General features: G+C 46.9%; 1 protein-coding gene across 4 annotated transcripts in view; it reads left to right on the top strand.

Annotated features, from left to right (window-relative positions):
- The window catches only part of KIAA0040 (KIAA0040 ortholog), a 32,643-nt gene extending 17,028 nt beyond the window's left edge, over positions 1-15,615 (top strand). For 3 of the 4 annotated variants that reach the window (XM_027086251.1, XM_027086250.1, XM_027086252.1), the window contains one exon: positions 14,778-15,615. In XM_027086251.1, the coding sequence (XP_026942052.1) occupies positions 14,910-15,212 (303 nt within the window). In that variant the 5' untranslated portion in view covers positions 14,778-14,909 and the 3' untranslated portion in view covers positions 15,213-15,615. Of the gene's footprint in view, positions 1-541; positions 756-14,777 lie in introns of those variants that run through there. The other variant, XM_027086253.1, reaches the window with a different exon arrangement.
- The last annotated feature ends 3,837 nt before the right edge of the window (positions 15,616-19,452 follow it).

Raw genomic sequence — 19,452 nt, forward strand, 5'->3', positions numbered from 1 at the left:
AAGTGCTTTGTCATCTTCTTGCTTTTTAAAAAAACACACCTTCCTTCTAAGCAGATATGACATTGGAAGACTTAAACATCAATTATTGGAGTCAGCCACAAACTGTCCCCTTTATCTGGGGACCAGAGAAGGCACCATCCCTCCCCTACTGCTTCTAACTCGAAGATGACCTCAGAGCCTCAACTCACACTTTCCAAAAGTAAAACTTGCCTCAGTGCTTTACCACACCTATGAAAATTGGCTCCAAAATCTTTTACCAAATAGTTTCGAAGAGTGAAAATAAGAACAGTATAACCCAGGTATGTCACTGTAACCATGACTACAGGTTTTATTAGCACTAATACCAGGATGTGGTCAGACTGGATATATACAGACGGCAAACACAAGCCTGAGTGGTGTCAGAGTGTGTGCCTGCAAACTTTCCAAATTGAAAACGTAGCCCTTAATGACTATGATTCATAAAGGACCTGGGGCGGGTGGAGGTGGGGATGGTGGCAGTGGGTCAGAGGAGAAGGTTTAGGGCAGAGGGCTGCATCGGTAAGAGAAGTCAGGGTTCTAATTTTAGCTGTAATTCAGCTTTAACACGATCCTCTAATATGCCACTGCTTGCATTTAGATTGCAATTTTCCCTTCTCGATGTTTTCTCACAGGTCTTGTCTGTTCTTCACAACAATCTTGAGAGATAACTGAGATGGCTAATAGCCTCACTTCTCAAATGAGAAAAGGGCTCAGGAAGCTTAACTGATTTGCCCAAGGTCAGAGGCTTGGAGGACAACTGAACTGGGACTAGAACTGGGTCCTCTTAATATTCTTTCCACTGCACCCCTCTGCCAGCCTTTTGTATTCTGCTTGGGACATTATGCTATGCATTAATTCCTCTTGCAAACATCCCTCATCCTTATTATTTATCTAATTAGCCAGAGACCAGGATCAATCCATTAAACTGGAGGTGACAACTGGAAAGTAAGGCTTGCCTTTTGTCTTTTGTCCTCATCTCTTTTTCAAGCCCCCTGCGTGGTTCTCCCCTTCATGGAGGACAGCACAAAGAATAGGTAATGTCGTCCCTATTCTGGAGGGAGGGTGTGGTCCAGGGGCTACAGGCTTAATATGCCTCCAGGGACCAGGTAGGTGTCAGGACTGGGTGAAGCCGGCAGGGTGGGGACTGGGGTACAGGTTGGGGGAACATCGGTCTTTCTAAAGCTCCAGCAGATTATAGCTATGTGGGAGGTTAGTGTGACCAAATTTTAGGACTCGCTAAAGATTGAGAATTTTATATGAAATCAGAGGAGGAAAAAAAAAAAGGGAAAAGAGAAGTGCCTATGGGTTGGATATAGCTCCTGGGCTGCCAGTGAGTACTCTAAGGAGTTTTATGCCTTTGGGTCCCCAGCACCCACTGTCATACGTGACATATCGCCCTTCTCTTCTTGCATTTTTGGTCCTATTAAAATGTGAGCTCACAGAAGGTGTTTTAGTCCATCAAGAGTATATCCATAGGGTGTGGCACACATGGCAGGCTATCAAATGCTTGACAGATGAATGATTGGTGAATACCCCTCCGTCCTAGAAGAGAGAAGTCCTCAGCGTCTGTCCAGAGAATGGCAGTTCTAGAGCATAGCAGTTACAGCAGGGTCTTTTGCACTTTAGTAGCTCTATGGCCTTGGGCAAATTACTTAGTCTCTGATAGGCTTGGTTTCCTCATCTGTATAATGAGGATTAAAAGACCCGCCTCCTTAATTGCTGAAGGAGGCAATGTCTGTAGAGCCTTGATTACACATGCAGAGTTGCGCACTTAGTAAGAACACAACAAATGGTGGCTTTTGGATTCAACAGATCATTCCCTGTTCCTGTGAAAGGTGATAAGATATTATGCCAAGCCTCTGTTTTTGAGGCTTTGGCCTCCTGAGGTATCTATGTCAAAAGAGGCCAGTCAAAGGAAAACAAGTGAGCATTCTAGCTGAAATGAAGAGAAGAAAGTTGATAGTGATGGACAGAACAAGGCATCCCTAAGAAACTAGATCCTGGAGGTCAGGAGGGCTGAAAGAGGGGCAGCAGCTGAGAATGAATGGAAATAAAATTAGCAAGAAAGCAGGGGGAAGGCAAATGAGTCTGCCCTGATTCCTAGGATTGGCTGACTCACTCCCACCGGTTCACAGAAAAGTTGATCAGACTCTGCTTATGAATTCTGTAATGAATGGATGCTTTTGTCTTTCACACAATATGAGTAGTATAATAACAAATAGGGTGTTATATGGTTTTCAAGGCAATTTTAAGGCCCCCACTGTGTAAAGTGTACTTAGCCTACACACTTTACACACATTGTCTTTACACGCGTCATTCACTCACTCACGCACTCATTCATTCATTCATCCATTCAACAAATACTTATTGCCAGCCCACTTTCTGCCAGACACTGTTCTGGGGAGAAAGAATAAAATGATGTAGCACAGTGGATAAAACACCTCGCCCTCAGAGAAGGGTGCTCATATCTCTGTTTACAGAAGAGAAAACTAAACTCAAGGTGCTTAAGTGGATGTTGCCCAGACTCCACGCCAGTGTTAGCGAAGGAGGCAAAATTCTTTTTTTTTTTTTTTTGAGGGATAACTTTGCTTTATTTTGTTTTCATCTTACTATATCATTTTTTTAACATCTTTAATGGAGTATAATTGCTTTACAATGGTGTGTTAGTTTCTGCTTTATAACAAAGTGAATCAGCTATATGTGTACATATATCCCCAAGGAGGCAAAACTCTTGGTGCATGTTTTCTGGTTTAGGAGAAAAATCAGGAAGTTATCATGATGATATAGGGACATAAACATGAGGAAGTCTGTAACTTGCTAACAGGCTGGGGGTATTGCATTAGATCACATTTAGCACAGCTGGAATTTTCAGAGTATCGGAGAGACACGATTTTTAGTGTTTAATCCTAAGAGTGACTGAAAGCGACTAATTATTGTCAGAGTCTATGACATGGACCCTTTGGAGACAATGTAATTAGGGAAGAGAATGGAGAAGAGAGAGGGAAGAGGGCGGGAGAAAGAGTAAAGGAGAATAAAGTGTCTAGACATGTTAGGCCATCCATAACAGAAAGTCAAAGAAAGCCTGGAAGAAAACCCTTTTAAACTCCTTTAATTGTTCTTAAATTATTCTCTAATTATTTTCCCCACATTCATCTTTGAGTAGAGAGAAGGTGTCGTTTTCCTCCTCTGTATTTCCTAGCATAGCTTAATTAATACTTGATTGATTGAAAGATTGACTCATTCGAACCTGGAGTGAAATGGAGCTTTTTAATTTTCTTTCTGGTGAACCTGAAATAGAGCATATAGTAATTAGGAAAGGATCCCTTGTTATCAGAAAGTCCCAGCCACAATGAGCTCTCTGTAACTGAGCAAAAGGAAGGTAGATGATTATTTAGGAGTTGATAAAGCACACTCCCCACTCCCTTCTGCTTTCAGTGATATGGGAGTTTCTTGATCATTATTTCCTCCTTAAATGAGTTACTTGGCTGGAAGATCCGTCTGGATGGTGGGCTAAATGGTGGATAATTGTCATCAAAGTCTGGCCACAGATGTGACTGATGGCCTCTTTTCTATGTCTTTCATTGCCCCTGCTCTCTCTCCAATGACCTCGGTTGACTAATTTACATTTTTTTTCAAGATCTCTTTTCTTTTAGGACCCTTGGGTTAACCAGCATGACTTCATTCATTCATTCAGGGACATTCCCGACTCTGAGTATCTACACAGAATAAGACAGGCAAGGGCCCAGTTCTCACTGAACTTATTTTCCAGAGCAGGAAGAGAGTCCATAAATGCATACACTACAGTGACAAGAGCATCACGTGTGACTCCGAAACTTTAGAGTGGGAAGAACTACCAAGGCCATAAGACAGGATGGTGTGCTAGAGGTTGATGGGGGCTAGGCTTCTTAGATGACTTGGTCAAGAAAGGCTTCGTGTTGAGGTAACACCTGTGGTTACAAGTGAGTGGAAATGCCTTTGTGTGGAACTCTGCACGTTAGGAAGCAGTCGGCCACGCCAAGATCTGAGAGAAAATGTACCAGAGGGACAAACGAGGTCCTGAGGGGTGGACAGCTCTGAAGTAGGTGTGTCCAGGGCACAGCGAGTGAGAAGGGGTTACAGGATGAGATTAGAGATGGAGGCAGAGCCAGCTGATGGAAGCACTTGTCGGGTATTTTTATTCAATACTTTCCAGGCATTGGGAAGCTGTGGGGAGGGGGGGCTCGTGTGGGGAGAAGACGCTATAAAGAGGGAAGAGTAGAATCAGAGAGCCTGGTTAGGAAGCTGTGCAGTAATCCAGGTGAGGGGTGATGGTGACCTAGCCATGAAATGGACAGAAGTGGATAGATGCGGGATATATTCTGGAGATAGAAAGGATGAGACCAGCTGAGGGGTGGGAGTGGTGTGAAGCAAGAGGGGTACATGAGTCTCCTGGGGCTACCGTGACAAAGTACCGCAGGCTGGGTGGCTTAAACAACAGGAATGTATTGCCTCACAGCTCTGGAGACTAGAAATCTGAAATCAAGGTGTTGGCAGGGTTGGTTCCTTCTGAACCAACAGCTTTCCTTCTGAAAGCTGTGAAGGAAGGATCTGTTCCAGGCCGCTCTCCTTGGCTTGTCAACGGCCATCTTCTCTAAATGCCCCTTCATTGCCTTCCCTCTGTGCAAGTCTACCTCTATGTCCAGATTTCCCCTTTTCATAAGGAAACCAGCCATATTGGATTATGGACCCACTTTACTCCAGTATGACCTCATCTTACCTAATTACATCTGCAAAAATGCTGTGTCCAACTAAGGTCATGTTTTGAGATAGGGGTTAGGATTTTAACATATAAATATATCATATATATATATGATTCTTTGTGCTTTTCTGTATTCTTTTAATTTTTCAAAGAAAACAAGTAATTACAATGTAGTCAACAAGGGCTGTGATGGTAGGTTATTGGCTCCATGAGAGCTCAGAAGAGAAAGAAGTGGATTCAGGGAGGTCTGCAGGCAGAGGACTGACAGTCACAGAAGACCTCCCAGAGGAGGCTGGAAGGACAAGGAGTTTCCCTGTGAACGGACCAAGGGAAGAGGTGAGAAGACATTCCAGGCAGGTGGAACAGCACGTGCCAAAGAATGGCAGTGTGAGACAGCAGGAGGCTCGGGAGAATTTGAAGAAATGTGGCAACAGGGGTGGTGGTGGGAGACGAGGCTAGGGTGAGAGCAGAGACCAACAGCTCAGAAGCGATTTGTCCCCCTTGCTAAGGAGTTGCGATGATCACGCAAGTGACGAAGAGCCAAAGACAGGCTGGGCAGGGGGAGCATGACCCCATTTAGATTTTAGAAGATGAACTGAAGGAAGGAAAACTAGAGAGCAGTCTGAGGGCTTGGACAAATGCGATAACAACGAGGGTGGAGAGGAGGGTGCCTGTGCTCCTCGGGGTCCTTTCTCTGCTTCTCCACCCTCTGCCCTCTATACTCATACCACCAGAGCTGCCTGGCCTGAACCCTGCTTCACCTCCAGCGCTCTTGGGCTCCAGCTCTCTCCTAGATTATGCCAAGCTCTTTCCCACTCCGGGCCTTCACCCTGCTGTTCCTGCCACCTGCGCACAACTGGACCCTTGTCATCCCTCCAACCTCAGGTCAAAGTCACCTCCTCAGAGGCCATGCGGACTGTTTGCTTTCTAGCACCAACAGCATATCTTGGCTTCTTTGTTTGTGCACCTGTTTACTATCTGCCTTCTCCCTACGGGAAGTAAGTAGCTTTACCATATCTGCATCATTCGTGACTATGTATGCAGTGCCTGGGAAGGAACTGACCCATACTAGGAGCTCATTAAATGCATTGGCAGAAGGAAAGAAGGGAGAGAGGGAAGGAACAAAAAGACAGTTTGGTGTGGGGGAAGGATGGAGGCTCATGTCCCACTCTGCCCAGTGATATGAGATCCACGGGGGGTGGAAAGGCTGTATCCACGCCCTCATACTGCTGCTTCTGAGTGTTGCCTGTACGTGTTTTAATTCTGAAAGGGTTGCTTTGAAAAAGAATGATGAGTGCAGTAAGAGTCTCCTTACTACAGGAAAACTATAGAGAAAGGAGAAAATAAATGCCTTTTAAAGGAGACCTAAAGAATCAGTCATGACTCCAGAACCATCCCAGATTCTGAAAAGGCAAACAAAATCATCATTAGCTAAGAAGTCGAGGGCGTTTCTTTGGCCAGCCTATTCCTTTGGGGTCAAATAATAAGGGCACACATCTATGGCCAGGCGTGGCTCCAAGAGGCTCTACGGCTACTGACTCATTTAGTCTTCACAACAGCCTACTATTATCAGCTCCATTTTACGAATGAGGAAAGTGAGCCCCTGGGTTAAGTAACCTGCCCAACGTGATAGACTTAGTGAGTAGCCGCATCAGGATTCGAACCCAGGATATTTGGTCCCGGAACCGGCACTCTGAAGCACTTAGCTAGACCCCTATTGGGTCAAAGCTGCACCACAGAAGAGTTGTTAAATGTATCACATATTTGTTGTAATCATTGCCAACATTAGCTTTTTGTCACTTGTATGAGGTAGGATGGGCTAATTGCTATAGCGAATAATCCTTAAATCTCAGTGGCTTCCCCCAACAAAGGTTTCTTTCTCATTCATTCCACTGTTTACTGTGGTCAGCGAGGTGCTCTGCTAGCAATCATTCAGGAACATCTTCCATCTCTGCTGTCCCAGGGGCCCTGGAGTCCTCCCCTGGGCCCTTTGCATCTGGCCAGCCAGTGAGCAAGCAGAGAGAGAATGTGGAGACCCTTGGGGGAGATTTCAGGAGCCAGGCCCATGTTCCTTTGGCCAGAACTCAGTCACACAGCTCCAGAGGTGTCAGGGGGCTGAGAGGCATACACTAGCCTGAGCCCAGGATGAGGACATGGTGGGCATCTTGCCTAGTGCTGCCTCAGTAGTTACCTGTGCGGACTTCTGTAGGGGAAACCTGGCAGGAGGGGTGCTGGGAGTCAGAAGACATTGGTTCTGGCCCTGAATCCACCAGTTGTCAACTGTGTGACCTCCAGCAAGTCACAGCTTCTTTTGGTCCCAGATTCCTTATCAATAAAGTGAGGGAACCCAACCAGAGGACCCATCTCTGGATTCTTCCAATTCAGAATGTCTACATGACAAAGCATCATCTTATTATTTTTAATAACCATGGTACCTTAATCGTTTCTGTACTGATGACCTATTTGTGCTTTTGTTCAAAATTGCAACCATAATTACAACATTGATTCTGAGGGAAAATACTATCTATTTTCTTCTAATCCTCAATATCTAGTTCCACACCATGTATGCATACTCTGGGGGGAAAAAAAGAGGATCCAATTTTGTATTTGGACTAGTTACTTGAAGCAATTAATTAAATTGGGGGAAATACAGACATCCATTTCATCATGCCTTTTTAAGTTAGGTTTTAAGTTATAAGTGTAATATTCCACTAGCAGATTATTTTCTGTAATCTGACAATTTTTGTACAAAACAGTACTTACATCTATTAGAGGGCATCTGAGCGTGCCAGGTTAGCAAGGTGAGAAACATCAAGAAAATATATATCCAGAGCAGCAGAGTTAATAACTGCTGACTGAGGTTCCACCCGCGCCCTAGCTGCCAGAGAGCCTTGGTTTCTGAAGTGTGTGATATTGTAACCACAGAGATTTTGCAAGGACTGCAGGGTAGTTTTGGGAGCTGGGACAAGGTTTGGGCAGGCAGAGTGGAGAGGCCTGGGGCTGAAAAAGAGGTTTTAAACCCTCAGGAGATGATGGCGAGAGTCAGGTAGAGCCTGTTGGATGGGATTCCTATTTTAGGAATATACCAGAGTTGGAGACCAGAGAGGAGACTAGGGCTAGAAGAAGAGCAGAGCACAGCCCAGAGACAGTCCTCATGTCCCTCCGCCTGACAGTTCTCTCACCGCATCCGCTGGAGAACACCCAAGTCAGGCACTTATCCCACCCAACGCCACCACCCTCACCCTGGTCCCAGTGCCATTTTCCCTGAACAACTGCAGTCGTCTCCTCCCCCTCCTGCCCTTGCCAATCTGTTCTCTCTCACCCCAGTGACAGTGTTCTTTATGAAACACAGATCTATTCTGTCCCCTCCTTGCTTGAAATCCCATGGCCCTTACAGTACACACCAGCCATTGACATGGCTTAGCAGGCCCTGAAGGTGTAGGGCCACCTGCCTCGAGGGCTTCACGTCACCCCACTGTCACCCCTACTCACTGCTGCTGCGTCCAGCCACACTGTCCTTTCAGGTCCTTTGCAGGAGAAGCAACAGGTCCAATTGTTCATCTGAAGAAAACACAATGAACACATTATTTCCTGTGTTCCCAGACTTCGGGGTGGGGGGACAATTTATCATGTATTAACAATTGAACTCACTGCTTTAAATTTAGAGGCGCTTCATCTGAGAAGGTATTGGAGAGTTGAAAGAAAACACATCACACATATTACTTGAAAGTGCTTTAGATAAGTTTAGTCTATGTCCTCAAGAGTTTTCAGACGCCCTGACCACATGTGTGCTGCTTTTGTCATTCATATCTTAGTGAAGCCAGCCCCACCCAGAGCCTGCCCTGGCTTCCCTGATGGGTATCACTCACTTTCACAGCATCCCGGGCTTCTCCTTCATAGCAACTATATACTTACACACCGGTCTGCGGGGTTCTTTGATGAGTGTTTGCTTCCCACACCAGACTTTGCGCAAAAAAGGGACAAGGATTGAGCCTGCCTGCTCCTGGATACCCAGGACCCAACACAGTTCCCAGCGTGTACTAGGTGCCGCATAAGTAGTCCCTGAAGGAATGACTGAGCAGACTCTGTCCTGATTGTCATTTCCTTTTCACCTCTTAATCCCCTCCAGGCCAGCTTGCTTACTCCTTCCCCTGTGCCGATCCCATGCCCTTTACACAGAGTTTGACCACAGGACGCTTGATCACACTGTGCTTCTGCTATTTTTTTTTTTTTTTTTTTTTGTGGTACGCGGGCCTCTCACTGTTGTGGCCTCTCCCGTTGCGGAGCACAGGCTCCGGACGCGCAGGCTCAGCGGCCATGGCTCACGGACCCAGCCGCTCTGCGGCACGTGGGATCTTCCCGGACCGGGGCACGAACCCGTGTCCCCTGCATCGGCAGGCGGACTTTCAACCACTGCACCCCCAGGGAAGCCCTGCTTCTGCTATTTTTGTCTCTGCTCCTTACTAGACAGGGAGGAGCTCAGGATCTGAATGCACAGGCCCAGACACATAGTGGGTGTTCTGTGAATGTTTATTGCATTGAACTGTGACTTCCACGAGAGTAGCTCTGGCCCAGATGCCCTGACTACACAAGAGCAAGAAGTAACACCCAAGGAGGCTCCCTGCAGCAGGCCCTGGTGCTGCTGTGTATAAAAAAAAACCTCTTTCCCACCTCTCCTCGCCCATGATCCATCCATCCTCTCACTCAGCACATGGCTTCTGAGCTTACAGAAAAGGGTCATCAGCTCAACCTGCTCATTCAGCAGTTTTTGAACCTGATAATCGTCCAGAAACACTTGGGTTGTTTGTTATAAACATAAATTCCTGGGCATACCCCAGACCTACTGAATCAGGGTCTCCAGGAGTGTAAGTCGGGAACCTGCATCCTTTAATCCCTTGGTGACACACTTGGTGACTCCCTTCCCTGGCCGGAAGGCCATCCTGCCATCACCTGAGATCTTTGGGTGAGGAGATAAAGCAAGCACAGTGATGACCACAACACAAGAAGGGAAGGTCTTTGCCCCCAAGTTACAATTATGAGGTGGCCCCCCACACATACCCAGGAGTCTGCAGCTGCAGCAGAGGAATCTTCTAAGGCTCTGAGAGAAACCTGACCCTCCTGCTTCACCCCACCCCCTACCAGAAGGCCAAAGGTTTAAACCATTTGGAAATCACTCTGGAGAAGGTTTCAGGGATTTCAATTGGGCACCATCATGATCCTTATCATTAACATTTCTAGAAAGCATTTGCTATCCAACAGACACGTTCTTCAGATTTACATGCATTATTTCACCTAACAGACAGAAATTACAAGAGGCCGGTGCAAAGTAGAATGCCCTTCCCCCTTCCTGGGGAGCTCCAGAAGCAACAGCAGTCTGAGGGCCAGCCCTAGACACAACTCTGGAGCAGCTCTTGGCTCTCAGGGATGGATCAGACATCCCTGTGGCAGGAGCCATCCCAGTACACTTCCAGGGGTTCCAAAGCCTGGAGGGAAGCTGGGGCCTGCAGAGGGCGAGGTGCTCTCCCCAGGTCTCACTTTATGAGCTCAGCAGTCCTCCAGACACCATCAGATGTTCCCCAAGCGACCCTTTTCCATTCCTGTTGCTGGATGCCAGAGTCTAGAATTACAGTCACAGAACTGCAGACCAGTTCTAAGCGGGGAGGTCACCTGTGAAGCCCTTTTCATTTGAATGGCGGCGGGGGGGTGGGGGTGTCCATGGTTCTCTGGCCATGAAGACAGGGCTACAGGTGAGGGATGGGGAAGAAGAGCTCAAGGCTAGAATTAGTCCACTGTTAGTGTTAGATCACTCGCTATTTTATAGATTATGTTTTATAGTATTTTACAGTTTACGAAATGCATTAAACATATTGAGCTCTTAATCTTCAAAACCTCATTACAAGGGAAGCTTATTAGCTTCATTTTGTAGCTGAAGTTCGGTAACTGGCCAAGGTCACAAGAGTTGACCCAGGGCTCAAACCCAGGTCTTCTGGCTCCAGGATCTGTGTTCTCCATCAACACCTCACATGCAGGCAGACAGACGCTTGTGGGAAGAATGAATGGATGAAGGACTCTCTCCCAGCTAGATACTATGAAGGATATAGAGATGAATACTGCTTACTTTCAAGAAAACTGAAAGGACCTTTTCCCCTCTTCTCCCTCCTCATAACCACCCCCACAACCACAATCAAGGTTGGTTAGCACCTACTGTTGGTTTTACAAGAATAGATGAATTGTTTTTCAAACAGTGTGGGTGATGCTTGAGAGCCAACCGAAGGATGGGGTCTCCCGAGAGCATTTCTAAGGCTCAAAGTGTAGCTCGTTTTGCAAAAACGTTCATAGAAGCTCTAACTTTTAATTCATACCACCAAGGAGATATTTGATTGTTTCCTGGAAAGGCTAATAATGAAAAGCTCATAAATACTAATGAAACACTGTAGATGAGCAGCGCTCAGCAAGTAACGTGGGGGGCCTAGAAGAGAATTCTTAGATTAAAAAATATAAACAATACCTTTTAATTGAACTTTCCCCAGACAGGGTTCCCAACTCTTAATGAATACTCTCTTTGGATATGGAGAGCAGACGCAATTAAGTACCTTCAGGAATCCAGAGGGGAATCATTGACTTAGCTTTAGCTTGAAAAGAAATCTGTTTACTCACAGGCTATTTTAGGTGCCATGGGATGGATGAGTTTGAGACAAAGGTTGGGATGGGTGGGAGGGCCTGGAACATTGAACTAAAGAAATAATTCAAATGCATGCTTTTATTTCATCCAACTAAGCATCCTAAGTTGGAATTTGCTTCTTCTATTGGCCTTCTGGCATGATCCCTCAATGATAATAAGATCCCTGGAATGTACGAGGCTCCATGATGCCAGAAACCTTACCATTGTCGTTCATTCCTGAATCCTCAATACCTAACACAGTGTGTGGCACATAGTAGGTGCTCAATAAATGTTTGCCAAATGGATGAAACATCTTCTCTTAAAACACCTACCAGAAGTTTTCAGATTCTGTCATCTTTTTCTGAAGGGCAGCTCTGATCACAACATCCTCCTGTTATAAAACTCCCCAAATAAACACACCCTATGAAGGCCCCCTCTACCTTGGCCACAGCCTACAGTCCTTCCCTCTCCCACCCTGAGCTCCAGGCTCACCAGAAGGCCCCTCGTTCTCCTGCTGATGTTCTAGAATTTTCACTGCCTGCAATCTTTGAACATCCTTTTCACACGTTTTTCTGTCAAGATCCTACTCATCTCTTAAGATGCTCTATTCTCAAGTGGCTCTACTTTTATGAAACTGCCCTAATATTCTCCAAGGGCTTGATGCCCTTCTTCTCCCTCCCTGGCTGAACCCAAGAGTGGGCTCTGATTCACATATGCTCCCCACAGAGACCAGCACGACCCCTGGCACAGCAAAGTTTGTCAGCAAGTGTTGTCTGCTGCTGTCTAATTGAATCACAGAAGTGCAGTGCAAGGAACATCTGGTCCCCGAAAGTGTACGTGTAGGGTCAGGTTAGAGAAAAGCACCTAACAACAGAGCAGAAAAATCCCTCTGGATGGGCCAAAGAATACTGGGCCACGCAAGGCTGAGGTCAAAGCAAAGGTTAGAGCAAAGGGAGAAGGAGAACCCAGAGGAGAGGCAGGTGGTGTGAGAAGGAACAAGCAGCGAAGTGGCCCCGCTGAGGGGCTATGGGGAGACCAAGGGTGGTTTTCCCCTATAAAAAGCCTGTATGTTTGCTGGTGTGGGGCAGGTCCATGGCGCGAGATGTGCCCAGACACTCAGAGGGGCTCAGGCAAAGCCTCCAGCAAGGAGATAACTTCTCAGGATGCTCTTCTTTGTTGCATGTTGAATTTAAGTTCAGGTGCCATATGCTTGCTATAAACCTCCCCTTGGGCGGGACTGGATTTTTACTGTATGTATCTTCATGCATTTGTGAGGTGTCTGACAATGCGAAATAAACCTCTTTGTAGTCTTCTTCTGCAACAGACGGGCATAAATGTTTCAGTCAACCTGAGGGATAGCAAAGGATTGTAAGATTCTATAAATTCTGGGCTACTTGCCAAAAATGGGTTAATTCCACACAAAAGAATAGGAGGCCCAGAGCAACACCTGTGAACGGCTCACCTCTCGGGGATCAGGGGCCAAACCTCCCAGAATCCATAAGCCCAGCTGTGCCACTCCCTCACTGCGTGACCTCCGTCTCTTCAGCTGTAGGGTGGGGGGAATAACTGTACCTCTTTCATAAGGTTGTGATGAAGACCAAATGAGTCGATAGGTGCAAAGTGCCTAGAACAGTGCCTGGCACATAATAAGGGCTAGCTTACAGCATGATGTCAGGCTCCATGGGCCAAATGGCACAGGTATCAATTTATACAATTGCATAAACTGTATAAATAATGTTATGAGGGGATAGGTCCACATGCCTGCAGACCAGGACGGAGATCCTGGGTGTGCCTGGATGGATACATGGGCACTGGGTACATAGGACACTTATAGAGTGTGTTATCCAAGGAATTAGACCCCCAAGGACAACCGCTGGGACACCACGTGTAACACACCACCCAGGTGTGTAACACACACATTTATGCTCCAGTGCAGGAGAACCCAATAAAGCCCAGACTTCCAAATGATTCTGGACCCAGGTCCCCCAGTGCTTCCCTCCATTCACAATGCACCATCCCATTGCTCACTTAAAAGAGAATTTACATGAAGGTGATTTAGAAAAGTAGCAAATAAAATACAAATATAAAGTCATCATCCTTAGTTTTTCTGCTCGCCCAGCAGCCTTAGGAGAGGGCTGGACCCATTGTTCAGAGGTCTGGGTGTTCATCACAGCTCTGTGTGTCCTCAAACATGTCACCTCAACACTATGGGCCTCAGATTCTGCATCTTTAAGTGAGAGAGCTGGTCAGGATGATTTATAAGGTCTACAGCCTAGGCAATGTCTTTTTTATTGTCCTGAGCAATGTCTTATGCCAAGAGGTCTCTTCAATTTCTTTGAATTATCCTTGTCCTCCAAGTCTTGTTTACACCCGAGAACCTGTGGATCCCAGAACTGAAGGCGCCTCTAAGACCTTATACTTGAGGGCTGAGGCCTGAGATATAGGTAGAGAGTTGGAGAAGGTGCCACAGGAAGAGGGGCCACTCTGGACAAGCAACCAGAACAGTCCCGGCTGTAAGCTGAGCTCAGAACAGGAGTAGAGAGACATCCAGGGACCTCATCGCTGTTTCCAAGCACCATCACTGATCAGCCTGCAAAACTCTTTCCACTGCAAAGAAAGGGAACAGGCAGGGAAGGAGACTTGGGAATCTTTGGCTGGGGGACAGAAAGCAGAGACAAGGGTAATGAGGGAGAGGAAGGTAGAAACAGAGAGAACTGGTTTCCCACATAAAGCACGATGAGGCACAGGAGTGGGGTATAAGGAGGGGGGAGACATGGAGCAGGGAAGAGAGCATGAAGGGACAGCAAGGAAGGCAGGAGTGAGGCAGGATGAGGACTGATGACCTCCTAGCCTGGGGAGGTCCAAGTCCCCTATGACAGCCAGCAAGACTTGGACATTCTATCTTGTGCTTAAGCTTTAATTAGTGTTGAAAATGGCAAGTTCACAGAAGGTCAGATATGGAGCTGTCCTGTGGGGAGTATGTATTCAACACCTATCAGGTGAGCTGCAGTGGAGAACTGCTCCTGTAGAGGGTCCAGGGACCCTTAACCAGAACACTGTGAATACACACATTGATTTATTTATCTGACAACTGCAGAGCACTTACTATGTGCCAGGTCTGATATGCTATTAATTTTTATATCCTAAGCCCCATACAGTTGTACATAGCAAGAATTAGTTAATACTTAATTGACTACATGCATGTGTTTATCTTGTTTATAGAGTCTCAATACAATTTCAGTGAACTCTGGCAACCTTTGATTTCCTCCCATTTCCTAAGCCTAAAATCGATGATGTTATTAAAAATCACAGACCATTCCCACTGCGTATCTCTTAAATTATCTGTTTTTCTCTCTTTAGGTGCTATCCGTGGCATGCCCAAACCCAAAGCTGGTAGAGGAATAAGTTACAAGTGGGCAATTCTGCAACCTGTCACGCCCAGGCCTTGCTGGTGAGCTGAGAGGCTCCTCTGGTCCCATCTAGCCAAGCACCATGGAGAAAATCAGCGCCTTCTTTAGCGCCATCTGGGACACCATCTCGGCCAAACACCAAGAGGGCCTCTTCAACAGCATCTGTCTAGGCATCCTCCTGGGGCTGCCCCTACTGGTGATTATCACCCTCCTCTTCATCTGTTGCCACTGCTGCTGGAGCCGGGCAGGCAAAAGTGGCCAACAGCCAGAGCGAAACAAGGGGAAGAAGAAGAAGAAAAAGAAGAAGAAGGCTGAAGAAGACCTCTGGATCTCCGCTCAGCCCAAGCTTCTCCAGATGGACAAGAGGCCATCACTGCCCGTCTAGTTAGACAGGAGGCAGAAGTGTCCTCCCCTGGGGGCTCAGCTGCCTTCTAACCACACACAGGGTAGGGAGGAGAAATCCCTGAAGTGATGCACTCACATCCACAGAGGAGATACTCAACCAAGGAGCAAACCTCAGACTGAGTATCCCCATGGAGGACATTCTCGGGGAACACGTGGACAAGTCTTAGGTGCTGTCTCAGCATCTGTGTGTCCAATAGCAATGCTCTTTACTACAGACTCAGGCATGCCTTCCACCCACCTCTGGCACATTCCATATGCAAAAGCACAAGGAACATTTATCCATACATCTTGACATATCTCCCAAATGCACACATGCACACCACACACACACACACACACACACACACACACATTCAGGCAACAGGTACCTGGACAAGTATATACTGTTCATCAAATGGTCACTGAATGTCTACTTTGTACAAGGCACTAAACAAGGCAGTACATTATCTGCTCTTAGAAAAACATCTCATAGGAAAGCCTGGCAGACCCGGGCACACATGCACAATTACATAACCAGACAAGAGGCCTACGCACTGTCAGTGCCGTACACCACTCAGGTTAGAGATGTATGCTCTTCTGTTCCCATCCCTACATAGCCTTTTACTGGGGATCTTCATATTAGGACATTCCAGCAACCTGGTACAGCCCCTGTTCCTGTATATTGATACAGACACACCAAGTTCCTGTGCTTCTGACCTCTCACCTGGGAGGAAAAGTTTAAAGTGTGATGGATCAAAATTCATCGAAAGCTATTGTCTTGCACATCCTGACAAGGTCCTCAACACCACTGATGGCTGTTTAATGTAGTCCAAGACCTCTCTTTGAGATGCTACCCTCAGAACCACTCAGCAAGGCTCCCTTCTCCAAGCAAGGACAAACGGCTCCTGGTAGCGACCGCTAGGAGGCTATGGAGACCGGGTGTACGCCATCCACTTCAGTGGACTACCGTTGTATACCTGTGCAGTGTATGTTTCACAGATGGGAAGGGGATGCTACCCCTGAGCTAGTGATCCCCTATGAAACCAAAGGTTTTCAGCAGGGAAGGGATTAGGACAATCACAGGTACAGTCTCACAGAAGGCACACTGGAAACAATTTCATAAGGTTGTCATGGATGCATGGTATGTTGCAGATGGGATGCAGAAGTTACAGAGTTTAAATGAAAGTAGGACGAAGCTATACAGAGGTTGATCAATATTTATTTTGAAGCTCAGGCAAGTGCCTTCCACACAGTCGGTACTCACAACTGTCTGTGGATGCTGTCGGATACGGGATGATGTTAAGGGTAAACTTGTAACCCCTCCCCAATTCCCCCAAGTGACCTTCCCTTCTAAGTGAGCCCACTAATTGCTGCAACAGATGGAAGCTGGGTATTGAATTCCACAGGAGGAGGGTGCATGCAGGACCAAGGGTCGGGTTGACAAGTCTGCCCTGAGAGCCATGAGGACATGTAAGCTAGGTCCGCAGTCAGTTGAGGAGAGTGTCTTCCCACCGGGCTGAGGTTGGGGGGGCCGAATTAATCCACTCATAGGGTGAACTGGTTGGTATTGTGATTGTATTGTGACCATATCACAAAGATGGATAATTTCCAACTTGGGAGCAGGCTGGGCTCTAAAAGTTCATTTGCAAATCTGCTGGGTAGCTCTCTTGAAATATTTTCCCACGGAAGCTCTTCTAAATGGTGGTGAAATTGCAATTTAATTAACAGTGTAGCTAAACTATGATATTTATAGAAGCAAAAGCTAAATTCTGAAAGACTGTGTTCATGGAAAAATGTATTCTGTTTGTTCCCTTGGGCTACCTGGTACTCAACTGCCCTCCAGGTAAAGTCCAGGTCTAGTCCTATGGAGGGGAGGTGTCTGGTAGGAACCGCTGCACCAAGGTCTTCTGACAGATGACCCTGTGAAGCATAATTCAGGCCTGCTTGTATTTTAAAAACAGTCATGTTCACCCTCTCACCCTAAGTGGCCTTAAATACCCTGGGCACTCAGGCTCCTTATGCATAAACCTCTTTGACCAGGGAAAGAAGCACCCTCCGATGCTCTGTCCCCTTGTCATATGGGGACTTGTCGTAGAGCATCTGGCTGTCCCTTTCACATCCCGGGATGACTTGTCTTCTCCCCACACAACATGCATGTGACTCCCCACATACCCCACTGCCCAGCAGGGTGAGTTGCTCTTTCAGTCTCCAACTCTCAGCCCCCCTAAAACGGATGACTTGGGGGAGACGTGGAGGCTGATGGCCGAGACTGGTGTCAGATATAATCTAGGAGAGAGGATCTCCGGGATCAGGGACCGCACAAGTGCCATGGTTGCCTTGACAACCGGCTGCTAGTTTGAATTGAATAGTAAGAGAGCAGTCGGTCGTCATTGCCATGACAAGGCCTCTGTCTCCAGGGGCAGTGCCCCACTGTCTCCTCACAGAATGGACCTGCTCTACGTCCAGGTATGAAACACCCAGAAACACACTTCTCAGTTGCTTCTGTACCCAGGTTTGGAGACCCAAACCCTGAAAGAGGCTTATCTTTTTCCCACCCAACCTCCCCGAAAACCTTCACTGGAGTACCGAGAATAGTCCCGGAGTGTGATACGCCCGCAAATTTTTGTTGAATTCGTGGGCGCATGAAAGGAGCTCAAAGCAATAACTGGAGTCCACTACCATTTCTTCCCACTTCATTCTCATCTTTCTCTCCCCTGTTTTCTTCTCTTATTCCCCTCCTCTCTAGGCACCACCCCAGCTCCATTCCTCTATCCCTCTCCATCTTTACTCCTTCTTCCCAGCCTCTGTCCCAGAACTGCCACTGGCAGCCAGGGGTGCCTCAGGACTGGAGCCTGCTTGGCCCATCTTGGGGAGGTTAAGCTAACAGAGGGCAAAAAGGATGGTAAAGAAGAGGCTTCCTAAACCAGCCCAGGCTGGGGGAGGAGCCCCCAGGCCCAGGACTTCTGAATGGTCAGAAGAGGTCTTTCTCCCATTGCTTAATGGATTCGCTTTGGGTTTCTTGGGGGGAGGGGAAGATGCAGAAAAAAGGGCAGTTACCTCTTCAGGAAGAATACAAATGGTCCAAGTTGTATAGTATTTGTCAGTATTTTTTTTTTCTGGAAAATTCAAACACACCAAGAGAAGAACTTATTTAAATAAAATACTTTGAAAATGAAAAGCCGTGTCTGGCCTCCTTACTTATGGAATCAGATAGTTATTTTCTTGACATCGGAGATTACCATCTCCCAGACATCACTCAGAATGATGGATGCAATGACTTCCTCTGGGACACCAAACGCCCAGCCATCCCCAGGCACTGCCTTCCCCGGCAGAGTCAGAGGTCCAAGGACCAGGGATGAACTCTCGCACTGCTACCTGCAGAGCAGACACCTCGAAGACTAGGCACCCTCAGAGGTGCCAGGTGCAGAAAAACACACTGATGTTCCTTGGCAACACTTAGAGAACGTTCCCATCAATGAGGTTAATCGATGTCCTCTTAAAGGAAAAAGGGGAAAATAGCAAAGACTAAGTAAAAACAGACTTCTGAGTTAAATATGGTGCTGGAAAGGAGAGAGACCAAATGCTTCTATAGTAGCTGCAAGGGAGACAGACAGATAAATAGAGGAGAGTAGGTGGACGATATAGAAATAGAGACAGACAGACACACACGTGTACGAGTGTATAAATGTATATCTTTTTCAAGTCGGCCATCGCTTTGCATTGGTTAAGAAATGTAATGAGTTAGATGCTCCTGATTCCTCCCTTGATGATGCTAAGCTGTCATTAAAGCAGAAACTATCTAGAGCAGTGCGGTCCAATAGAACTAGGAATGATGGAAATCTTCCTACCCTGTCCAATATGGTACCATTAGCCATATATGGCTATTTAAATTAATTAAAATTAAATAAAGTTAAAGGTCCAGTAGCTGAGTTACACCAGCCACATTTCACTTGCTCAACAACCACACACGGTTGGTGGCTACCATCCTGGAGAACATGGGCCGAGAAGCTTGTGGGGGGAGGGGTCAAACACGCTGGCAAAGCACCATGTTTACTGCACTTCAAGCACCTAGGCAGCCCCGAGCCTCATCTCTCCCGAGGCAGGCTGATTATTCCTGTTGCTGTACTTGATCCCTGGGCTCCCTTCCCCATCACCACACATCCCATGAGCAACTGAGGACAGAGACCCTTCACTCAGCTCTCTGATCCTTCCTCCAGGACTTCTAAAACTTTCCACCCTGG

The sequence above is a fragment of the Aethalodelphis obliquidens genome, unplaced genomic scaffold (assembly GCF_003676395.1).
Source record: "Aethalodelphis obliquidens isolate GAN/ISIS:26980383/991018 unplaced genomic scaffold, ASM367639v1 scaffold55, whole genome shotgun sequence".
NCBI classification, from domain to species: Eukaryota; Metazoa; Chordata; class Mammalia; order Artiodactyla; family Delphinidae; genus Aethalodelphis; species Aethalodelphis obliquidens.